At 35.0% G+C, this 23,117-nt stretch overlaps 4 protein-coding genes across 4 annotated transcripts; 2 read left to right on the plus strand and 2 right to left on the minus strand.

Annotated features, from left to right (window-relative positions):
- Nucleotides 1-7,833: 7,833 nt before the first annotated feature.
- On the plus strand, nt 7,834-9,039 carry MRI1 (S-methyl-5-thioribose-1-phosphate isomerase; the record flags this gene model as incomplete). The annotated part of the gene is made up of 2 exons (XM_049255871.1): nt 7,834-8,369; nt 8,427-9,039. 2 exons carry the CDS (start codon nt 7,834-7,836, stop codon nt 9,037-9,039), a joined length of 1,149 nt encoding a protein of 382 aa, XP_049105151.1.
- Nucleotides 9,040-9,241: 202 nt separating this feature from the next.
- LOZ57_006857 (uncharacterized protein) lies at nt 9,242-11,560 on the minus strand (the record flags this gene model as incomplete). The annotated part of the gene is made up of 9 exons (XM_049255872.1): nt 9,242-9,408; nt 9,467-10,143; nt 10,204-10,493; nt 10,548-10,728; nt 10,782-10,791; nt 10,848-10,866; nt 10,917-11,378; nt 11,439-11,483; nt 11,558-11,560. 9 exons carry the CDS (start codon nt 11,558-11,560, stop codon nt 9,242-9,244), a joined length of 1,854 nt encoding a protein of 617 aa, XP_049105152.1.
- A 5,422-nt stretch (nt 11,561-16,982) lies between these two features.
- LOZ57_006858 (uncharacterized protein) lies at nt 16,983-18,761 on the plus strand (the record flags this gene model as incomplete). Its single annotated transcript, XM_049255873.1, has 2 exons — nt 16,983-17,224; nt 17,279-18,761. The coding sequence occupies 2 exons, from the start codon at nt 16,983-16,985 to the stop codon at nt 18,759-18,761; spliced, it is 1,725 nt and encodes a 574-aa protein (XP_049105153.1).
- Nucleotides 18,762-18,945: 184 nt separating this feature from the next.
- LOZ57_006859 (uncharacterized protein) lies at nt 18,946-20,889 on the minus strand (the record flags this gene model as incomplete). Its single annotated transcript, XM_049255874.1, has 1 exon — nt 18,946-20,889. One exon carries the CDS (start codon nt 20,887-20,889, stop codon nt 18,946-18,948), a length of 1,944 nt encoding a protein of 647 aa, XP_049105154.1.
- Nucleotides 20,890-23,117: the final 2,228 nt, after the last annotated feature.

The following is a 23,117-nucleotide window of genomic DNA, read 5'->3' on the forward strand; positions in this document are numbered from 1 at the left end:
CCAGAAGTACAAGTTGAAGAGGAAGAGACTGTTGACTGTTTTTGTAGATTTTGCTCAACAGCTTCAGAGTAACTGAATTTACATCCAGCACTTGATTTCTCTGAAACTGTATTCACAGTCACAGAAGGCAGAGAAGACACAGAAGAGATGAAATTTGAAGAAGAAACTGAAGATTCTGAACTTCTTGACAGACTTTCCAACTTTTTGAGTCTCTTTTCCAAAAGATTCAGCTTGTCATTGTCATTTTCAAACTGAAAACAGGAAATATCTTTTTCCTTTTGAAAGAAGAGAATCTTTTGAAGACTGAGAATGCAAGAGTTTAATTCTTTTTGAACAAGAACATGATTTTCTTTCTGACATTCTTGTGCAAGAACTTTGAGAACTGATTTAAGTTCTTGTTCAGAATTCAGAGAGAGAGAAGTGGAGATAGAGAACATTTTGATTTGTTTCAGTTGAGAACTTATCTAGAGAGATTTTTTCCTCCCAGAATAGAAATCTTCCAAAAACTAATTCCAGTTTTTCAAGAGAACAGGGAAACTAAGACTAAGTTTTGGCAGAAATCAGTCAAGAAAAAGCCAAAGTTTTCAAAATTCCCTGAACAAAAATAGTAGTAATAGATGGTGTGTTCCTGAACTATTAGAGCAGTTTATTTTAAGGTTACTCTGGAACTGAGGGGAATGGTGCAAGATAACAAAAGAAAACTTGTGAAGCCAGATGAGTAGATGTACTTGAATAAGAGAACCCACTAACAATTTTTCAAGAGAATTGTCAAACTGAAAGTCTTTTTGGTAGGGAAGACTTAAGTAAACCACTTGTAATCTCAGTTCAATATATCAACTAGTCTCACACTTCAAGAGTGTAACTTTAGTCCCTATATCTTATGTTGATCACAGAAAATGGATGACTTATGTGCTGTTTCTGTCTATCTGAGGAGTCAAGTCCAGGAAAAAACCTCTCCTTGTCTTTTTGAAGAGTGACAAGCAACTTTATCAGAATCTCAGAACCAATATCTAAGATTCAAGATAATTCAGTTCTTTTTCAATCTCAGATTACAATCCTAATTCTTCTTTGCAAGACACTAATGTATCTCCAGGCAAAGTCAAATTCCAACTGCAGAAGAACTGGAAGAAACTGTTATGATATGTAAGTAAAAAGTCTTCTTCTTTGCTAGAAAATCAACAAGTCTAGTATGATTATTCTAACTATAAAAGAGCAATTTTAACCATCACTAGCTGATGGATGCAGAGATCAGTGACTGGGAGAGTCTATGCCTTTGGGACAAATAAGAAAGAGAGAAAAGTTGTTTTGTTTAAGTTGTGGTTGAATTTATCTTTGCTAACCCCAACTGGCCAATGGTTCTGACTTTTCAGAAGTGAAAATTGGGGCTGGAGAAAATTGATAGGATATCAGAGAGATAGAGAATTGATCAGAGAATCAGAGATATCAAATCAATTTTGAAGAGACCTTGTTTTGGCTGAGTTGTGGTTGAATTTATCTTTGCTGACCCCAACTGGCCAATGGTTTTGACTTTTCAGAAGTGAAAATCAGGGGCGGAGAAAATCGATAGGATATCAGGGAAGTAGAAAATTGACCAGAGAATCAGAGATATCAAACCAATTTTGAAGAGATCTTGTTTTGACTGAGTTGTGGTTGAATTTATCTTTGCTGACCCCAACTGGCCAATGGTTTTGACTTTTCAGAAGTGAAAATCAGGGCTGGAGAAAATCAATAGGATATCAGAGAGATAGAGAATTGATCAGAAAATCAGAAATATTCAACTGAATTTAAAAAGATTTTGTTTTGGCTGAGTTGTGATCAAATTTCTATGTTCTGCTGGAATTTTGGCTGTGTTCTGTAGTTGTACCACTTTGATGGGGTATAATAGAGTTTGATGGAATAATTATGTAAGTTCAGACTCCAATTCAGCTTTGGTATTGCTGGTTAAGCATTAGTAAGCCAGGAACATGAAAACTTTTCACTGTGAAAGACTGATGGAGAGCCACCAAAACTGAGTGAATTCTTAATCAGTTTGAGAATGCAAGTATTTTCCTCTTGGGTATAAATTCTTTAACACAAAAGAAATCAATTTCCAACATTTCAGGGCTGTAGTGGAGATGATTGTGTTGTGATGACCAGGCAAAGTGCCTGAGTAGCCAAAACTGGTGACCCAGTCTTTGATGTGAGATTTCCCACCCACCACAGTGAATTGCCGGGCGAAAATGGAGAGAATAACTAAGTAAAAGAAGAGCTTTCCAATGAATATATTTTCATTAAGTTTGACTTAGAGTTGATGATGTTCCATGAACAACTCACAGTTCTTCTCAATTTCAAGCAATGAGACAACTGTACATGACTTGCATCACTTCTGTTGCTGATTTTGGAGTTCCAGTTTGGTGGAATGGTCAAAAGAGTCTACTTCACAAGTTTGAAAGACTTCAGAATTCAGCTTTAAGAAAGATTCTAGGGGCTTTCAGAACTTCTCCAATCTATGCTATGGAAATTGAAGCTGCTATTTCTCCACCCAAAGTGAGATTTAATAAACTGTGCAGAAACTATGCTTTCAGATTGTTGAAATTGCCAGAAAAACATGCAATCAGAACAAGAGTTTCTTTAAGTTTTTCTCCACATTCAAATGGAATTGAGTTAGATTGGAGAAAGTTTCTGGACTGGAATCAGAATGAGTTGACTCTGGATCATGTTGAACAAACATCTGGAAAAAGAAAGAGAAAAAGAACAAAAAGAATTAAAAAATATTCAAGTCACTTGTTTAAACTATGTTCTATGATCTCAGATCAGATTCCTTCTCTGAAGATTGAAACAGTAAATCCAGAATGGAATAAATCTTGGAGTTCAAGTCTGAATGAAATCATTGACATTCAAATTGATTCAGCAGAGAAGATACTTACAAAGAAAAATCATCAACAACTTCTTCTCAATTTGAAAGACTCTTTAACCATGTATTCAGATGGATCACAGTCAGAAAATCTGACTACTGGTGCAGGTCTTTATATTTCAGAAATAAATCAAAGATTTTCTTGAAAATTGAGCAAACATATGGAAGTGTTTGATGCTGAACTCTTTGCAATTGAAAAGACTTTCTCCAATGCTTTGACTCTTTCAAATTCAAGAATCTTTTCAGAACTATGAGTGTTTTCTGACAGTCAAGCTGTCATTCAGAGACTCAATGCACAGACTATGAAAGCTGAATTGTTCTACATTGAATCAATTAGAAAAATTGCTCAACAACTTGAGTCTAAAGACATTAAGTGTCATCTTCACTGAGTTTCAGCTTACATGGGCATTTTTGGCAATGAAGAAGCTGATATTGCTGCAAAGAAAGCAACTGAATTGAGATAAGACTGTGCTGAAAAGTATGTTTCTTTTGCTTACATCAAGAGACAAATTAAAGAAATGACAATGCTTGAATGACTGAAATACATCTTTGAAAATGAAAGTGATGTAAATCACTACTCTCAATTCAATTCAAAATCAAAGTGGAAAGCTTGTCCACTTTCATTTCCCAAACAGATTTGGTCAACAATTATTCAGTTGAAATTGAGTCATGATTACTTTGATTCTTACTTAATAAGACTATCAAATCATGATAGAGAAATCTGCAGACACTGTGACTGCAAAGAAACATCAAAATATTTACTCATGAATTGTTTAAGTCTGAAAGATGACAGACAACAGTGTTTGAAAGAGTTTAAAATTCCACAACTGTCACTTGAATTTTTATTTAACACTGAATTGGGTTTGAAATGGATGGGAAAGTTTCTCAAACAAACTGAAATAGTCACCAGAAGATGACTTCTGAATGAAACAGACTGAGTATCTTTAAAGATCTCACTTACAATCTCATTATTTGTTTTCAAATTTCTGTGGAGAAAAGACATAAATCACTGCCCTGACACTCATGTACATTTTTCATTTGTTAATTTGTCTATGATCATGTCTCTGATCATTGTTTTTGTAACTTAGTTAAATTCTGCAAGACAGCTTGCAGGTAGTCCTCATAGTCTCAGACTGCACAAGACTATAATGAATAATGTGAGAATATCACATTCTCAAATATAATCAAATTTATATACTATATATTGTCTTATATAACATGTGTATAACATGTATAACTTCTATAACATTTACAGAGTCATATACATAAATCTTGATTAAATATAAAGTTTGATCTATAACCCTTTCTGGATTAGTTCAAACCTTATTCTATAAAAGTTTATTTCAAACTTTATTTTCTAATAGAGTTACAGCAATAAGGTTACCACCATAGTATTGCTTGTATAAATTATTAATCAAGGAAAGAATAATAAATTGAGATGGCAAATTACATCATAATATGATATTACATCATATGGAATGTTATCATATGTGACATCATCAATAACATCATAGAATTTAATGTTGCATGGTGTATTTCCAATATTAATAAACTATTGCACATTATATTCAACTTTAATAAGTTTTATAATCAGTTATACCAACTTTCTATAAATCTACATCATAGATATTCTGGTTTATAGAAAGTATCAGCCACTGAAACCAGAATTTATAAAATGCCTCATATAATAATTCAGTTTTCTAAAAAGTATAACTCCTTTTTACAAAACTATTGCAAGTATTGCACAATATACTGCATCATACTGCATCATACATTACATCACACATGATGTAACACTTATAAATCAAGACAAATATGCCATAACTTACATAACTCAAACTCTAAACTCACAGTCTATAAATAAGACCAAAATCCCCACTGCAAAATGTAATGAACAGAACAATTCAACAACTTCTTTGAATATTCATTAACTACTTCTTCTATACTATTGTTTTCTGAACTCTATTATCACTGTTCTCACCCTACTCATTCACCAAAACCTTATATATAACTATATACTTATATATTTATATATATTTATATAGTTATTAGTAAGTACATTCAACTAACTAAGCTTTTGTTGTATGAGCTTCTACTGCACATTGACTTGCTCACACTCACTAGTACTTAAAACCCATGCTGGTCTTCTCTCACAGAAGGTCAGCAATGAGTTCTTCTCTTACTGTGCATATAGCAATACTACTTTGATACTATAAGTGCAACTTAGTTATCTTTCTTACACTGTAGACTTGATACATTGTTCTTTAGCATCTATCTTATAGGCTGCCACCCTACAAGAACCCACTAACAATTTTTCAAGAGAATTGTCAAACTGAAAGTCTTTTTGATAGGGAAGACTTAAGTAAATCACTTGTAATCTCAGTTCAATATATCAACTATCCTCACACTTCAAGAGTGTAACTTTAGTCCCTATATTCTGTGTTGATTACAGAAAATGAATGATTTATGTACTGTTTCTGTCTATCTGAAGAGTCAAGCCCAGAAATAAATCTCTTCTTGTCTTTTTGAAGAGTGACAAGCAACTTTATCAGAATCTCAGAATCAATATCTAAGATTCAAGATAACTCAGTTCTTTTTCAACCTCAGATTACAATTCTAATTCTTCTTTGCAAGACACTAATGTATCTCAAGGCAAAGTCAAATTCCAACTGCAGAAGAACTGGAAGAAACTGTTATGACATGTAAGTAAAAAGTCTTTCTCTTTGCTAGAAAATCAATAAGTCTAGTATGATTATTCTAACTATAAAAGAGTAATTCTAACCACCACCAGCTGATGAATGCAGAAATCAGTGACTGAGAGAGTCTATGTCTCTGAGACAAATAAGAAAGAGAGAAGAGTTGTTTTGTTTAAGTTGTGATTGAATTTATCTTTGCTGACCTCAACTGACAAATGATTTTGACTTTTTGGAAGCGAAAATCAGAGCTGAAGAAAATTGATAAAATATCAGAGAGATAGAGAGTTGATCAGAGAATCAGAAATATCAAACTGAATTTAAAAAGATCTTGTTTTGACTGAGTTGCAATTGAATTTGCTGTTGATGATCTCAACTGACAATTGATTTTGAGTTTTTGGAGGTGAATATCAGGGCCAGAAAAAATCAATAGAATATCAGAAAGATAGAGAATTGATCAGAGAATCAGAAATATTAAACTGAATTTAAAAAGATCTTGTTTTGGCTGAGTTGTGATTAAATTTCTATGTTCTGTTGGAATTTTGGTTGTGTTCTGCAGTTGTACCACTTTGATGGGGTATAATAGAGATTGATGGCATAATTATGTAAGTTCAGACTTCAATTCAGCTTTGATGTTGCTGGTTTTGACTTAGTAAGTCAGAAACATGAAAACTTTTCACTGTGGAAGACTGATGAAAAGTCATCAAAACTGAGTGAATTCTTAATCAGTTTGAGAGCACAAGTACTTTTCTCTTGAATGTGAATTCTTTGATATAAATGCAATCAATTTTCAATGTTTCAGGGCTGTAGTGGAGATGATTGTATTATAATGATCAGACAAAGTGTCTGAATAGTTAAAACTGACAATTCAGTCTTTGATGTGAGCTTTCTCATTCATCACAGTGAATTATCAGACAGAAATGAAGAGAATAACTAAGTGAAACAAGAGCTTTTCAATGACTATATTTTCAGTAAATTGAACTTAGAATTGATGGTGTTTCATATCAAGTGCTGTGTTTTGACTTTGTCTGCCAACACTGTGGCTGCAAAGAAACACTAAAACATTTGCTCATGAATTGTTTAAGTTCAAAAGATGACAGACAACAGTGTTTGAAAAAGATTAAAATTTCACAACTGTCACTTGAGTTTCTTTTTAACACTGAATTGAATTTAAAATGAATGGAAAAGTTTCTCAAAGAAACTGAAATAGTCATCAGAAAATGACTTCTGAATGAAATTGACTAAGTATTTTCAAAGATCTGTCTTATAAATTATAATCTCATTACTTATTTTTACATTTCTGTGAAGAAAAGATATAAATCACTGCTCTGACACTCTTGTATGTTTTCTATTTATTAAGTTGTCTATGATCATGTTCTTGATCATTGTTTTTGTATTTTAGTTAAATTCTGCAAGACAGCTTGCAGGTAGTCTTCATAGTCTCAGACTTCACAAAACTATAATAAATAATAATAATAATAATAAAAAAGATCAGTATGACTTTAAATACTAGTCAGATTAGAACTATGCTAACTAATAAAATACTAGCTCTTAGAGTAGATCTAGTCTACAGTGAGTATGACAAGTTTGACAACATTATACTGCAAAAAAACAGTAAAATATTTATTTATACATTGTTTAGTTCTAAAAGATGATAAATAATAGTATTTGAAAAAGTTTCAAAACTGTCACTTAAGTTTTTATTCAGCACTGAATTAAATTTAAAATGAATGAAAAAGTTTCTCAAATAAACTTAAATAATAATTAGAAAATAACTTCAGAATTAAACTAATTGAGTATTGTGAAAAATTTGTCATACAATCTTTTCATTTATTTCTAAGTTTCTATGAAGAAAAGATATAAATCATTATTCTGACACTTATTATACTTTTTCTATTTATCAACTTATCTATAATCATTTCTCTAATTATTGAATTTATTGTTTTTGTATTTTAGATAAATCCTGCAAGACAGCTTGCAGGTACTCTTCACAGTTGCAGACTGCACAAGACTATAATGAATAATAATAATAATAATAATTAGTTGATTAATTGATTTGGCAAGATGTGATTTGTTACATAGTGGTAATCTATTGTAATTTATTTACAGCTCTGTATTTTATGGAGGGACCAAAACTTTTGGCAGCAACATCCGTACCTAGCTATCTTAATCTTAGAACAAAATGCTTTAATTCTGTCAGTGAGCTATTGAAGAAAACCCTTATTAAGCATTTCATGACACTAGACCATGTCTTCTTTACTTAAGGCAATTAGATATGAAGATGGTCATTTGTCGATTATTGACCAGCTCCAGCTCCCACATGTGACTGAATTCATTCCCATCAACACCACTGAAGATGCCTGGCGTGCAATCAAAGAAATGCGTGTACGAGGGGCACCTGCAATTGCCATTGTTGCTGTGTTGTCTTTGGCAGTGGAAGTGATGGTCCTTTTATCTCAGAAAAAAATACCAAATAATGCAGGGAAGATGGTGCAGTTTATCAAGGAAAAGCTGGATTTCCTGGTCACAAGTCGACCAACTGCAGTCAATTTAAGTGATTCTGCACAGAAAATAAAGCTTAGCCTCGCACAAAAGACCTCTTCCTTACCCTTGTCTGCAGAAGATGTGGCCCTGGAATTTATATCAGTTGCAGAAAAGATGCTAGTTGATGACATTGCTGATAACCGGGCGATTGGTGCACATGGTGCACAGTGGATTATCGAAAATATTCCCATAGCAGGTGAAGGGAGAAGTGTTTCTATTCTTACACATTGCAATACCGGGTACGCTTATTGTGGATGGATGCTTGTAATAAGCTAATCCAATCGTATCAAATTTAGGTCACTCGCTACAGCTGGGTATGGTACTGCCCTTGGAATAATTCGACGTCTCAAAGAGCTGTCACAATTATCTCGTGCCTATATCACGGAAACACGGCCATACAACCAAGGAGCTCGTCTTACTGCGTACGAGATGGTCCACGACAGGCTCCCGGCTACATTAATAACCGACTCTATGGCTGGCCAGCTGCTGGCGAAGATGGGAAATGATATCGCCGCAATTGTGGTCGGTGCTGATCGCGTTGCAGCTAACGGAGATACCGCCAACAAAATTGGAACATACATGCTGGCAGTTCTGGCAAAATATCATGGCGTAAAATTTATTGTTGCGGCCCCTCGAACCTCAATTGACACTGCAACGAAATCTGGGGCTGATATTGTGATCGAGGAACGTGAGCACTTGGAAGTAACAAGGATTCGTGGTCCCATTGCGAGAAGCGGTTCGCTGGAACCTGTTGTAATGGAGACAGTGAAGATAGCAGCAGACGGAATTGATGTCTGGAATCCTGCCTTTGATATTACCCCTGCCGGGTTGATCGATGCTATTGTCACAGAAGTTGGTGTTGCGGTTAGAAATGCAAGTGGCGAGTTTGACTTGAGTTTGTTGTTCTAAATTAGATAGTAATATATTTTGTGAGATCGTTTAGCAATTATTTACCACTGAAATATGTTGTACGGTACATCGCGGAAAATTTGCCCCTTTTAAGTGGCTGTGGTTGCTATTATGGGAATACACATCACCTAGTGTCGCCATATTACTCCGATGGAAATGGTTCAACGAGATCGTGAAGCCAATTGGCGGCCGTTGACAATATTCAAGGACGTGGTAGGTCGAGAACATAGCCAGAACTTGTGGTTGCGGTGACTGCATACGTCATGAGAGGAGCAAAGGGTAGTATCCAGTGTTCCAAAACAGTCAGCAGTGTCACGCCAACCGCGTCAACTGCATCTTCACGCAAGGGGCAGCAGCTTTCAATATATACTAATAGAATTTGTTAGATTGACAGAGAAAGTAAATGAGGTTCCGATGCAATTCCTACTTTTCACTTTCGGCTCTGTGCCGGAGGCCCTGAGTGTAAATCGAATCCCCCGCTCAGACCAAACGGTGAGCATTTGAGAAGTGGGGTCGATAGGAAGCCTTGAACTGGGCTCCGAAATATCTGTATCGAACCCGTTTGTAACATCCCGCCATCTCATAACGGGTAATGAGCCAATAGACCATCGCTTCTCTTCGGGAATGCTTCGAATGTGCTCAAAAAGCTTAATAGTGGTGATCGAGTCAGGGCTCACGAAATAAGTGTTTAGAGTCTCATGAAACCCATATTGCTCGTACAACCTTTGTAGTTTGGTGAATGGAGTAAGACCTTCCGTTCTCCATTTTGCTTGTGCGGCAAGAAAAGTCATGGCTGCGGTAAGTCCATCTTTATCGTAACATACATTGCAAAACATATACCCTAGAGCCTCTTCAAAGGCAAAGGGAACATCATATCCTTCCATCTCAAGCTGCCTTGCGACATTAGCAAGCCACTTAAAGCCGGTGAGAGTTTCCCGAAACAGAAACCCCTCCTTGGTTGCCATTTTGCTAAGCATGGTACTAGATACCGCGGTGCTAAGCATAGCCATCGGTTTTTGTGGTAATTCCTTTTTCCATGCGTCCAGAATGTGAGAGGCCAGCAGAGTCCCGACTTGGTCCCCAGTAAATTTGAACCAGATTCCACTATGAGGGTATTCGGTGTGAGATGGTCACATATGGCATAAAAGGACGAAAATAACCTACTTAACTTTCTGAGCGAGCGCAAATCTGTCAGCGTCCGGGTCGTTAGCAATGACGATGTCAATTGCAGAGATATCGGCCGTTCGTATGGCAAGATCCAAAGCACCGGCCTCCTCTGGATTTGGAAAACGAACTGTTGGAAAATCAGGGTCCGGGTCCCGTTGTTCACTCACAACAGTGATGCCAGGAATGTTTAGGGCCAGACAAAGCTTTGACATCATTAAGTAACCAACGCCGTGAAGTGGCGTGTATACAAAAGGTGTGGGCACGATCCACTTATCGACTGTAGATACCTGTCTGTTGTTAGTCATGCACCAATGGTCATCTCCACGTCACATAATACGCACAACAAAACTGCAAACCCTGTCAAGGTAAGTCTGCTGGAGACCTTGGGATATCGAATTTTCTAAACACAAGTCGTCTTTGTTATATTGCCACACCTTTGGCCAAGGCTCAAGATTTTGGGCTATGAAATCGGCGATGCGCACATCAATTGGTGAATTGATCTGAGTGCCTCTGGAACAGTAACTAGTAAATATATGTGAGTATACTATACTATCGTGCAACGAAAGTAGCCAAACATTTTGTACCCTTCAAGTAAGTGGTTAGTAAATGCTCGTAGGTCCAAAGGCTGTAGAATGGCCTACCATTATCCTGGGCAGGATTCTACACAGTATCAGCATAGGAATATATCATTGGATAGCGGTAACTCCTACATGGCTAGCAGTGATCATGATACCGGCATTAGCCTCTTTCAGCAACACCGTATAAGGTATAACCGGTGTTGGTATAGGATTGTCAAAGCACCAGACTTTGACCCCTTCTTCACTAAAAACATTTGCGGCGAGCAATGCAAATAGTTCGGAGTTGTATCGAGCATCTCTCCCAATAACAACAGATAGCGGTGTCGATCCTTGTTGTGAACTTTTGAGAAATTTACATAGGCCTTGAGAAGCCTGAATCACGGTAAGGCAATTGATATGAGAAAAACCGGCCAGCATACGGCCGCGCAGGCCCGCGGTTCCGAACCGTATACCTAACCAGGCTACTATTAGTCTTTTCCAACTGAAAATTCTGAAACTAGAGTAGGCATTCATACGGTGCCGTAGGCGCTTTTCAAGTTCAGGAACATCCCGCTCATTCCGCAGGGTGATAATTTCTTCTCTGGTTCTTGGGTCCTGTGAGTGTTTATAATGAGGCAGGCACTTCTCTAACGGAAGAACAAAGCCACAACATACTTGATCCCAATCTAACCACCTCTCAATAAGTACGCTTAGAGGTTCCTGTTGCCCAGATCGTATGAAAGCTTAGCTAAGTGATGTTAATAGCAAGGTAGATGATACTAATAAGGACTAACCATGGATCGAAAAAAGAAGCAACTGCAAGCTGAAATGTTTGCGTGTACGGAGCACGGCGTATGTAGAACTGGTGGCTGTCACTTGAAAGGGTGTTCAATAGCAGGCCAAACCTGTTACAAACCCTGTGTTTTGACAGCTGAAAAACGCACGCCATTGGAAGATAAGTGGAGACACACTAAGGGCCAGAGAGGTCGTGGATTGGGGGAAACCATCCATACGGGAATTCAGGAGGTTTGGCATACTACGGAGTATCGGATTACGGAGTAGGTACGTTCTCCGTATTCTCCTAACTAGTGGTTATACAGGCTAGGTATAAGGTGCGGTCTAACTTTAGCGGGTCAAGTTATCATACTAGGCCCAGTATAGACTAGCATGTAAAAAGTCTTGACATTTGTTGAACAGGAGCAGTCAGGTGACTTGTCAAGTGATCATGTACCTGAAGGAGAAATGGAGGAACTGTAGGTTTCCCACCTTCTCTTCTCAACCATGGTACCAATTTCATTTAGGCTGACTGTCAGGATCCCTTTGGCATCCCAATGGAACAAGACTAAAAGTCAAATTCAATTGAGATGATCCCAATCTTTTCTCAAAATTTGAAAGTTAGACTCAATTTCAGTTTCAAATATGAATATAAGTTTCATTCTCTTTTCAGTTTCAAATTTTATATTTTAAGTCTCATCTCTTAGTTTTTCTATCTCTGGAACAAGTTTAATTTTTTTTCAAACTTTATTTTGAAAGTGTATTTTTACATCAAAATATGACAAAATAGAAAAATTATTGCATTAAGTGACTTTAGATTTCTAGAGATCTAAAATATTTGTTTTCAATTGAATAATTTTAGTTTTTTTGAATTAAGTTTCATTCTTATGTCAGAATTTCAAACTTAAGTTTCAAGTTTTTCTAGACTGACTGCAGAGACAGAAATTTTCCAACTGAGATTCCATCTCTAATGCACTAATAGAAAATTGAAATGGAACTAAAACTTAATGATTCAAACTGAGATGGAACCAAGACTTAAGTTTTAAGTATTGAAATGAAAATGAAACTTAATTTAAAAAAATCAAGATTATTCAATTAGAAATAAAGATCTTTAATATTTCTAAACTTAAAATAAAATATTATTTGATACTATTTTTAGTACCAAAATCATATACAAATGTATGTATGCATTTTGACTTGATGTGCCAATTTTTCTATTTTGTCATATTTTGGTGTAAAAATACACTTTCAAAATAAAGTTTGGAAAAAAATTAAAGTTGTTTTAGGGATAGAGAAATCTAGAGATGGGACATAACATAGAAAATTTAAAACTGAAAAGGGAATGGAACTTGTTTTCATATTTTGGGAAGGGATTGGGATCAACTCAATTGAAATTAACATTCAGTCTTGTTCCATTGAGATCCCAAAGGGACTCCAACAGTCAGCCTATCTCAGTTTTCAATTAATTTATTATGAATGGAAATTGAAATCTCAGTTGAAAATTTTCAGTCTCTGCAATCAGTCTATATAGATTTCTTTCATTTTTCCTTAAAAACAACAATTTTCACATTCATAATGTGAGCAAGTCAATGTGCAGTAGAAGCTCATACAACAAAAGCTTAGTTAGTAGAATATACTTACTAATAACTATATAAATATATATAAATATATAAGTATATAGTTATATATAAGATTATGATGAATGAATAAAGTGAGAACAGTGATAATAGAGTTCAGAAAATAATAGTATAGAAGAAATAGTCAATGAATATTGAAAGAAATTGTTAAATTGTTCTGTTAATTACATTTTGCAGTGGGGGTTTTTGGTCTTATTTATAGATTGTGAGTTTAGATTTGAGTAGACTGACCACAGTAACAGGGATTTCCCAACTGGAATTCCATCTCTAATGCACTAATGGGAAATTGGGATGGGACTGGAACTTAATAGTTCAAACTGGAATGGAACTGGGACTTGAGTTTCAACTTTCAAGTACTGAAATGGGAATGAGACTTAATTTAAAGAGATTGAGATTATTTAATTAGAAATAGAAATCCCCAATTTCCCTAAACTTAAAATAAAACCTTATTTTATACTATTTTTAGTATCAAAATCATATGCAAATGTATATATGCATTTTGACTTAATGTTCCAATTTTTCTATTTTGTGATATTTTGGTGTAAAAATACACTTTCAAAATAAAGTTTGAAAAAAAATTAAAGTTGTTTTAGGAATAGAGAAATCTAGAGATAGAACATAACATAAAAAATTTGAAACTAGAAAGAGAATGGAACTTGTTTTCATATTTTGGAATGGGATTGAAACTAATTTTCAAATTTTGGGAAGAGATTGGGATCAACTCAATTGAAATTGACATTCAGTCTTGTCTCTTTGAAATTCCAAAGGGACTTCAATGGTCAATCTAGATTTGAGTTATGTAAGTTATAGCATATTTGTCTTGATTTATAAATGTTACATCATGTGTGATGTAATGTATGATGCAGTATGATGCAGTATATTATGCAATACTTGCAATAATTTTGTAAAAAGTACTTATACTTTTTAGAAAATTAAATTATTTTATGGAACATTTTATAAATTCTGATTTCAGTGACTGATACTTTCTATAAATCAGAATATCTATGATTCAGATTTGTAGAAAGTTGATATAACTAATTATAAAACTTATTAAAGTTGAATATAATGTGCAATAGTTTATTAATTTTGATGCAACATTGAATTTTATGATGTTATTAATGATGTCACATATGATTACATTTTATATGATATAATATCATATTATGATGTAATTCATCAACTTAATTTATTATTCTTTTCTTGATTAATAATTTATACATGCAATACTATGGTGATAATCTTATTGCTGTAAGTCTATTAGGAAATAAAGTTTGAAATAAATCTTTATAGAATAAGATTTGAACTGATTTCAAAAGAATTATAAATCAAACTTTATATTTAATCAAGATTTATGTATATGACTCTGTAAATGTTAAAGAAGTTATACATGTTATACATATATTATTTAAGACAATATATAGTATATAAATTTAATTATATTTGGAAATGTTATATTCTCACACATAAAGATTAATAGACTTAAAATCACTTAACAGTTATCTTTAGACTGACTGTTGAAATTTCTTTGAGATTTCAATGGAACAAGACTGAAAGTCAAACTCAATTCAGTTGATCTCAATCTATTTCCAAAATTTGAAAGTTAGTCTCAATTTCAGTTCAAATTATGAATAAAAATTCAATTTTCTTCTTAGTTTCAAATTTTATATTTTAAGTTCCATCTTTAGATTTCTCTATTTCTAAAACAACTTTAATTTTTTTTAAACTTTATTTTGAAAGTGTATTTTTACATCAAAATATGTGAGAATATAACATTTTCAAATATAATCAAAGTTATATACTATAGTCTATATATTGTCTTATATAACATGTGTATAATATGTATAACTTCTATAACATTTACAAAGTCATATACATAAATCATAGTTAAATGTAAAGTTTAATCTATAATTCTTTTGGAATTAGTTCAAATCTTATTCTATAAAAGTTTATTTCAAACTTTATTTTCTAATAGAGATACAGCAATAAGATTATCACCATAGTATTGAATGTATAAATTATTAATCAAGAAAAGAATAATAAATTGAGATGATAAATTACATCATAATATATATCATATCATATAAAATGTCATCATATGTGACATTATCAATAACATTATAAAATTCAATATTGCATAATTTATTTTCAAAATTAATAAACTATTGCACATTATATTCAGCTTTAATAAGTTTTATACTCAGTTATATCAACTTTCTATAAATCTGCATTATAGATATTCTGGTTTATAGAAAGTATCAGCCACTGAAACCAGAATTTATAAAATGTCTCATATAATAATTCAGTTTTCTAAAAAGTATAACTACTTTTTACAAAACTATTGCAACTATTGCATAGTATACTGCATCATACTGCATCATACTGCATCATACATTACATCACACATGATGTAACAGTTATAAATCAAGACAAATATGTCATAACTTACATAACTTCAACTCTAAACTCACAGTCTATAAATAAGATCAAAACTTAGGCTCATGATCAGAATTTCTTTGAGATTTTAATGAGACAAAACTGAACATCAATTTCAATTGAGTTGATTCTAATCTCTTCTCAAAATTCAAAAGTTAGTCTCAATCTCAGCTTAAAATCTGAATATAAGTTCCATTCTCTTCTCAGTTTTAAATTTTATATTTTAAGTTTCATTTCTGAATTTTTCTATCTCTAAAACAACTTTATTTTTTTTTCAAACTTTTTTTTGACAGTGTATTTTTACACCAAAATATGACAAAATAGAAAAATTGGCACATTAAGTCAAAATGCATATATACATTTATATATGATTTTAATACTAAAAATAGTATAAAATAAGGTTTTATTTTAAGTTTAGGGAAATTGAGGATTTGTACTTCTAATTAGATAATTTCAATCTCTTTAAATTAAGTCTCATTTCCATCTCAATATCCCATTAGTGCATTAGAAATGGGATCCCACTTGGCAAATCTCTGTTTCTGTGGTCAGCCTAGTTACAATATCAAACATGAAATAAGTTGTCTAACTTATTATTCAATTTTCTCAAGAATCTACAAAATTAAACAATCTGAAATTTACTGCTATCAGATATATTCAAAAATGAAAATTTTGCATTATGTTTGACTATTAAAGGCAAGGTGGTTTTATATAGATCTTACTACTATAGTACTATTTTGTTCTAGAACTTGATTGTAGATAAATAATGACTTTGAATTTATTAGAATTTGATCAAACTTGAACATTACAGATCTCCAATCACATGATTTCCACGTTCTCTTTGTACGCCTGATAGCGGTTAATAGAAGAATTTGGTCAAAAGCTTAAGCAGAGATCTTAACCCCCCCCCCCCCCGAACATGCTAACTAACAGTTTAAGACTGAAAACAGAACGGAGTGGTGGATGCCAGATATCAAGAATAATACATGCTGTAACTAAGCCAGATACGAAAAATAATGAATTAGACATTTTGTGGGAATCAAAACTTTTGGCGGCGACCTCCGTAAGTTCTTCATCATCCTTGAGGACGACCACCCAGGGCCAAGGTCTCCTGATATCGCGGCAATGTGGATCCGTAGTCGTAAGTTATTTAAGTAAATAGTTACTCCGTACGGAGTACTCCGTACTTCGTACCTAATCCAAACCTCCATTAACTAACTAGTTACACAGAGCACTGTGAACACCACAAAAAAAAACCGTGGATAATTAAGCACACGTGTCGCTCCGATTCCTGACAAGTCAACATTCAATCGACTTTCAGCCCCGATTGTGCCAAGTACCTCCTTCTACTTAATTAAGTATATTCGCGGAGAATTCGATGACAAATGCGCAGGCTAGGAGGGGAGAGGCCGTCGGTTCTCAGGCACTAAATTTACCTCCGACACGGAACATTACTCTCCTCTCGCGCCAGGATATAGAAAGCCTCATTGCCAGTGGGAAGCATATTGTCATATTCGATGGCAGGGTTTTGAAAGTCGATGCCTGGCTGCAGTTTCATCCTGGCGGTGAAAAGGCTATCAAGCATATGATCGGAAGAGACGCCACAGATGAAATTAACGCGTAAGACTGCTCAAAGCATCCTCTAGAAAAATTATTCCTAACAACTGAGACTAGACTGCATTCTCACGAAGCGCGTGAACGAATGAAATTGTTCCAGATTGGTCGAATTGAAGGGCAGTGGCTCAATTTCCTACCACCAATCCAAGGAGGAGTATTCCGTTGCTCCAAATCAGAACATTTAGCTCCCAATGAGGTTGCGGATTCCCAATCGTCCGCACAAGATAGCTCGTACCCCCCTTCTCCACTATTTGAAGCAATTGACAGTGATAAATCATTGAGAAAACGGCCATCCAGTACAACTTCACTTTCTTCCGCCACCTTCACTCCCCCTCAGCCAGAGTACAAAGACTCAAAGCCGCTCATTCTTGATGCGCAAACCCGGGCAGAGATAGCTTTCGATGTTGCGAAATACCCTCCCCTCGATCCAGAACACCAAACCTACATTGCTAAGAAATATCGCGAATTAAATAGGCGCATCCAAGCCGAAGGATTATACGACTGCAATTACCTTGCGTACCTAGTGGAACTATCCCGCTACTCCATCTTATTTGGGCTTTTTCTTTTCCTCCTTCGCTATGGTTGGTACGGCGCGTCTGGTTTCTTTCTCGGATGTATGTGGCATCAACTCGTATTTACTGCTCATGATGCTGGCCACATGGGTATTACCCATCATTTTCATACGGACACCGTTATTGGAATAATTGTTGCGGATTTTATTGGCGGCTTAAGTCTTGGATGGTGGAAACGAAGCCATAACGTGCACCATATTGTCACGAATTCACCCGAACATGATCCCGATATTGAACACCTGCCGTTTTTCGCTGTCTCCCACCGTTTTTTTAGTAGCCTTCGAAGCACATATTATGATCGTATCATGAAGTATGATGGCGCTGCTCGATATCTTACACGCTACCAGAACTACCTATACTATCCCGTTCTACTCTTCGGGCGGTTTAATCTTTATCGTCTTAGTTGGGAATATTTATTCTTTGGGGGTGCCCCTAGAAAAGGGCCAGCCTGGTGGCATCGCTGGTTTGAAATTGTCGGCCAAATCTTTTTCTGGGTCTGGTTCGGATATGGGGTGGTGTTTCTGGGCATTCCAGATTGGCGTAATCGTTGTCTTTTTGTTATGGTGAGCCACATGGTTACGGCACCCCTCCATGTCCAAATCACACTTTCCCACTTCGCAATGTCCACCGCCGACTTGGGCGTCAACGAATCTTTTGCGCAAAAAATGCTTCGAACTACCATGGATGTCGACTGCCCCCCTTGGTTGGATTTTTTTCATGGTGGCCTTCAGTTTCAAGCAATTCATCACCTGTACCCCCGTATTCCGCGCCACAATCTGCGTCGAACACAACAATTGGTGAAGGAATTCTGTAAAGAGGTGGCGATTCCGTATGCGATATTCACCTTTTTTGATGGGAATAAGGAAGTGATAGGGCATTTGGGTGATGTCGCCAACCAAGCTCGAATGTTGGCCGAGTGTCAAAAGAATGTGATACAACAAAACTTTTTTTTACCACATCATTCCTGACTTGTTGATGATGTCTTTTGCCCCTTTTCTCCAACAAGGTAAGTTGGGGAAAGAGGTATATTTAATCTTGGGGAAATTGTTTGTGTTATTAAGAGGTACCAAGTAAATGTGATACAAGAATTGACAAAGGAATTGTTTTAAAAGCATCTAAAATATAACAGATTAAAGAAATATTTCAGAAATACTATTCACCAGTTATCCTTTTTCCCCGTTGGATCCGCCTGCTATAATTTGCATATGTTCTTTTCTTAGAATCTTTTGCCATCACAGAGTGTCTCAAACTATGAGAGCTAGAAGCGCTATCCTCCTGGCGTCCAAAGTTACGATTCCGCCAATTTCCATGAACGGCGCGTTTTGCTCCATTACTATCACGAAGCACCTTTTCATCGTCGCCTTGTTGATTTAAATCATGTTGATTGGATTCGAACACTCCCATGGAAAGCGCGTAATCACGTTCAATCCTGGCTTTGCGCCTGGGATCTCTAGATAACATCGTTCCCCAAGCCTCGATAATTTCGTCGGTTAAACTCGTATCCTTTCGAAGAGAGGACCGTTGTGGTGACCGACGTGTTGTAGCATCACGGTTGAATAGACTCGGGTCGGATTTATAGACCTTGAAAAGAAAGCACTCTTTCTCTTCATTTATCCCACTATTTAAAGACCGAGGGGTCTCGGGATCGAAACTGATCTGCGCATCGATAGTCCCACCAACATCTGCAATGTCATAAGTATCATCGCGTTCATCTTCATCGAAGTCGAACACTGCAAGCGCAGACATAATGGCGGTTCTGTTGGCTAAAAGGCCAGACCTATCTGCTGGCATACTGTCCGCGTTTAAATTAACCTTTGCTCGGCCGAGGTGTAATAATTTGTCGGTGCATATATCTAATCGGTCAAGTTCGTCATAATCAAATATATTTTTTCGAGTAAACGAAGGAGGACTGAGTTGTGGCTTGATGTTTGGTGGGTCATGGGAATAGTGAGTCTGATTCAAGAGATTGGTCTTGAGATGGGAGGGCAAAGAATCTTCTACAAGATGCAAAATAACAACTTCAGTATCACCGGAGTAGTAATCAAGCACTGCGGAGACGAATGCGGGTTCAAGTTCTGGAAACAGGTCGAGAACCCGTGTTACAAAAGGTATTTTGTTGATATGGAATTCGTGGGTCTCATTGGTTTCGGTTTCACGCTTCTTCACTTTGTCCCTATTGCGAGAGGGTCGGGGAGCGGTATATATGTTGCAACACCTCCTTTGGTATGATATTAAGGAGGATAGTAAATCTGTGGCACGTTTCGAGTATCGTTCCGCAAAAAAGGTATCCGTTCGCTTCAGCAGGGCGGTATTGCAAAGAAGATCTGAAAGAAGTGTCGGTAGACCCTCCGACACATTTGTAATAATGTCGGGATTGGACATCAGGTTGAAAAGCTGATCCAAAAATAAGGATATGGCGGGAGATTCTAGGGCTATCAGCGAGGACAATGCCACGTACATATTGGCCACTATAGCATTCTGCAATAGTTCATTCTTCTTACATTGGTATGTCTCAACCATTGCATCAATATAATCAGATCCTATCATAAGCAAATATCCGACATCTGGAACAAAGAGCGCGAGGATCGTTAAGTGCCGCATGTCAACAAGAACACTAGCATCAACCTCGCCCTTTTCCAGGGAAAGAAATTGTATAATGTCTAGCTTCCCGCTTTCAATTTTGGACGTCAGTTCTTTGGAAGTTCGTTGCCAGACATCCCCGAGAAGCCCTGGGAGAGCAGCGCAAGAATTGAAGGCGGTGCAAAACCCGCCGAGGAAGCGCCAGTCAAGGAAAAGCTCCGGTGTATGACAACCGGATAGTAGTAGACGCCGTCCTAAAAGGAAACATAAGCGGCGCAACGTGTTTACACCCGGGCCAGAACTAGTGGTGGAATAATTGAAATATGAAGATAAAAACGATTTAGCTTGAGAGTCTCTAGAAGCAATCATCTCGAATTGTGCATCTGAGAGGCTTAGCCGAAACTCAATGGACGAAATCCATGAATTCAAATACACCACCCATTCTTTACGGGAAATATGTTCACGTATATTGAGTGGAGGGATAGCTGCAAGCGGGGGAGGTTGAAGCTTCGACATCGACGCAAATCAAAATCCTAGAGTCCGGAAAAAGTGATACTTAGTAAGAAGAGAGAAAATAGTGTTCCAGGTACTTATTCATGAATAGAGTAAGTCCGAGGGAAATGGGAGGCTTCGTCGTTGTATTTTGCGAAGTACGGAGTACTCTGTACGGGGTAAAGAATTTTTGCCGCAATACTTCAGATGAGTCAGAAATTGACTAGGCCCAATGTAGTGTAGTGTAATTATAAGTTTTGAGGCTGGATTTTTATGCGTAATTTCTACCACATTCTATGAAAGATCTGAGCTGATTTTTCACATTGTGTTAGAATTCTCTGGTCAGATTATCAGATGTTGAACTTAATGAAATTTTAAATCTCTATGACAGTCTGCTTTAGGAATATTTTTAATTATTTACTCTTCATGTAGCTTACATCAAATTACTGAAATATTTTTATGATTATTTTTATTATATTTTAGATTAATTATTTGTCTTTAATATCTCATTCTTCTGTTTAGAATTATTTAATAAGATGATTGCATATTATCTTTCTCTAGTTCAGTTTTCAGATAATTTTATATTTAATCACTAATAAATAGTGTTTTATTTAGTTAGATATTAAACTTAGTGTGTCTGAGCATTAGAAAGCTTTTACTTTATTGTCTGAGAAGACAGACAGCATGAGAATAACATTTATTACATCTACACAATCAAAACTATCTGTTGATATAATTATTTTCTTCAACAGTGGTCTGATTAGATGTTAAAAATTCAACAAAACTAGTAATAATAAATGAATAGTTAATAACTTAATCAGTTAGTTTTAAATTTTTAATAAGTTGAGAATTTTGCTAAAAATCTGTTTATTTGCAGTAAGAGTAAAAATTCTGACAACTTAAATTTATATATTATTAGTAATAGACTGAACACAGAGACAGAGATTCCTCAACTGAAATTCCATCTCTAATGCACTAATAGAAATTGGAATGGGACTGAAACTTAATGATTCAAACTGAAATGAAACTGAAACTTGAGTTTCAAGTACTGAAATGAAAATGAGACTTAATTTAAAGAAATTGAGATTATTTAATTGAAAATAGAGATTCTCAATTTCTCTGAACTTAAAAAAAAATCTTATTTTATACTATTTTTAGTATTAAACTCATATACAAATGTATATATGCATTTTGACTTGATGTGCTAATTTTTCTATTTTGTCATATTTTGATATAAAAATACACTTTCAAAATAAAGTTTGAAAAAAAATTAAAGTTGTTTTAGAGATAGAGAAATCTAGAGATGGAACTTAAAATATAAAATTTAAAACTGAAAAGAGAATGGAACTTTTATTCATATTTTGAACTGAAATTGAGACTAACTTTCAAATTTTGAGAAGAAATTGAGATCAACTGAATTAAATTTGACCTTTAGTCTTGTTTCATTGAGATCTCAAAGAAATTTCAATGATCAGTCTAAATAGTATATTACATTTAAATTAAAAAAAGAAAAAATTAAGTCTAGACTAACTGTTGAAATTTCTTTGAAATTTCAATGAAACAAAACTGAAAGTCAGAGAAAATATATGATGTAGTTGATAAATGTCTGCAGAAATTCTTCTGACATGATTATTGATTTGTTATTTTTGTGAAACAATCATCTGGAAAAGAAGATCATGGATTTAAATTCTGCTATCTTTAAATTGTATTTTACCAACAGAAAAGTCTCTTCTTTGAGTGGAGATGATTTTTTCTAGAAGATAAAATTATTGACGGCTGGAAACTAGAAAAGTTTAGAGTAGATGATGGTATGAAAGTTACATAAGCATATATCAAATTAAGTTAATAGACTGAGCTTATCAGTCTTAGTGTGATCTTATACATCTTGTTCTAAATTTCTATTGATTCTTGTTATGTTTAGATATATCAGCTACACTCTAGATTTTGTGTGAATTTCCCTAGAGAGTATGATCTAAGAGAAGAATTTGATGAAAAGTTAAATTAGAGATCTTGATTTTTTCTGAACATGCTACAGTTTAAGACTTAAATGAAATGAAGTGATGAGAGTTCAAATATCAAAAATAACACATGCTATAATTAAGTTAAATTAGAGAGAGTGGCTCTTCATAGTCTACAACTTTATAAAAGTCTATGAAAAATAATGAATTAGAACAATAACAACAACAACAAAACTGAAAGTTAAATTGTAGAACTTAATACTGTGATCATTGTACATTCATTTTACTATTTAA

The sequence above is a fragment of the Ophidiomyces ophidiicola genome (assembly GCF_022830035.1).
Source record: "Ophidiomyces ophidiicola strain CBS 122913 chromosome Unknown scaffold_62, whole genome shotgun sequence".
Lineage (NCBI taxonomy): Eukaryota > Fungi > Ascomycota > Eurotiomycetes > Onygenales > Onygenaceae > Ophidiomyces > Ophidiomyces ophidiicola.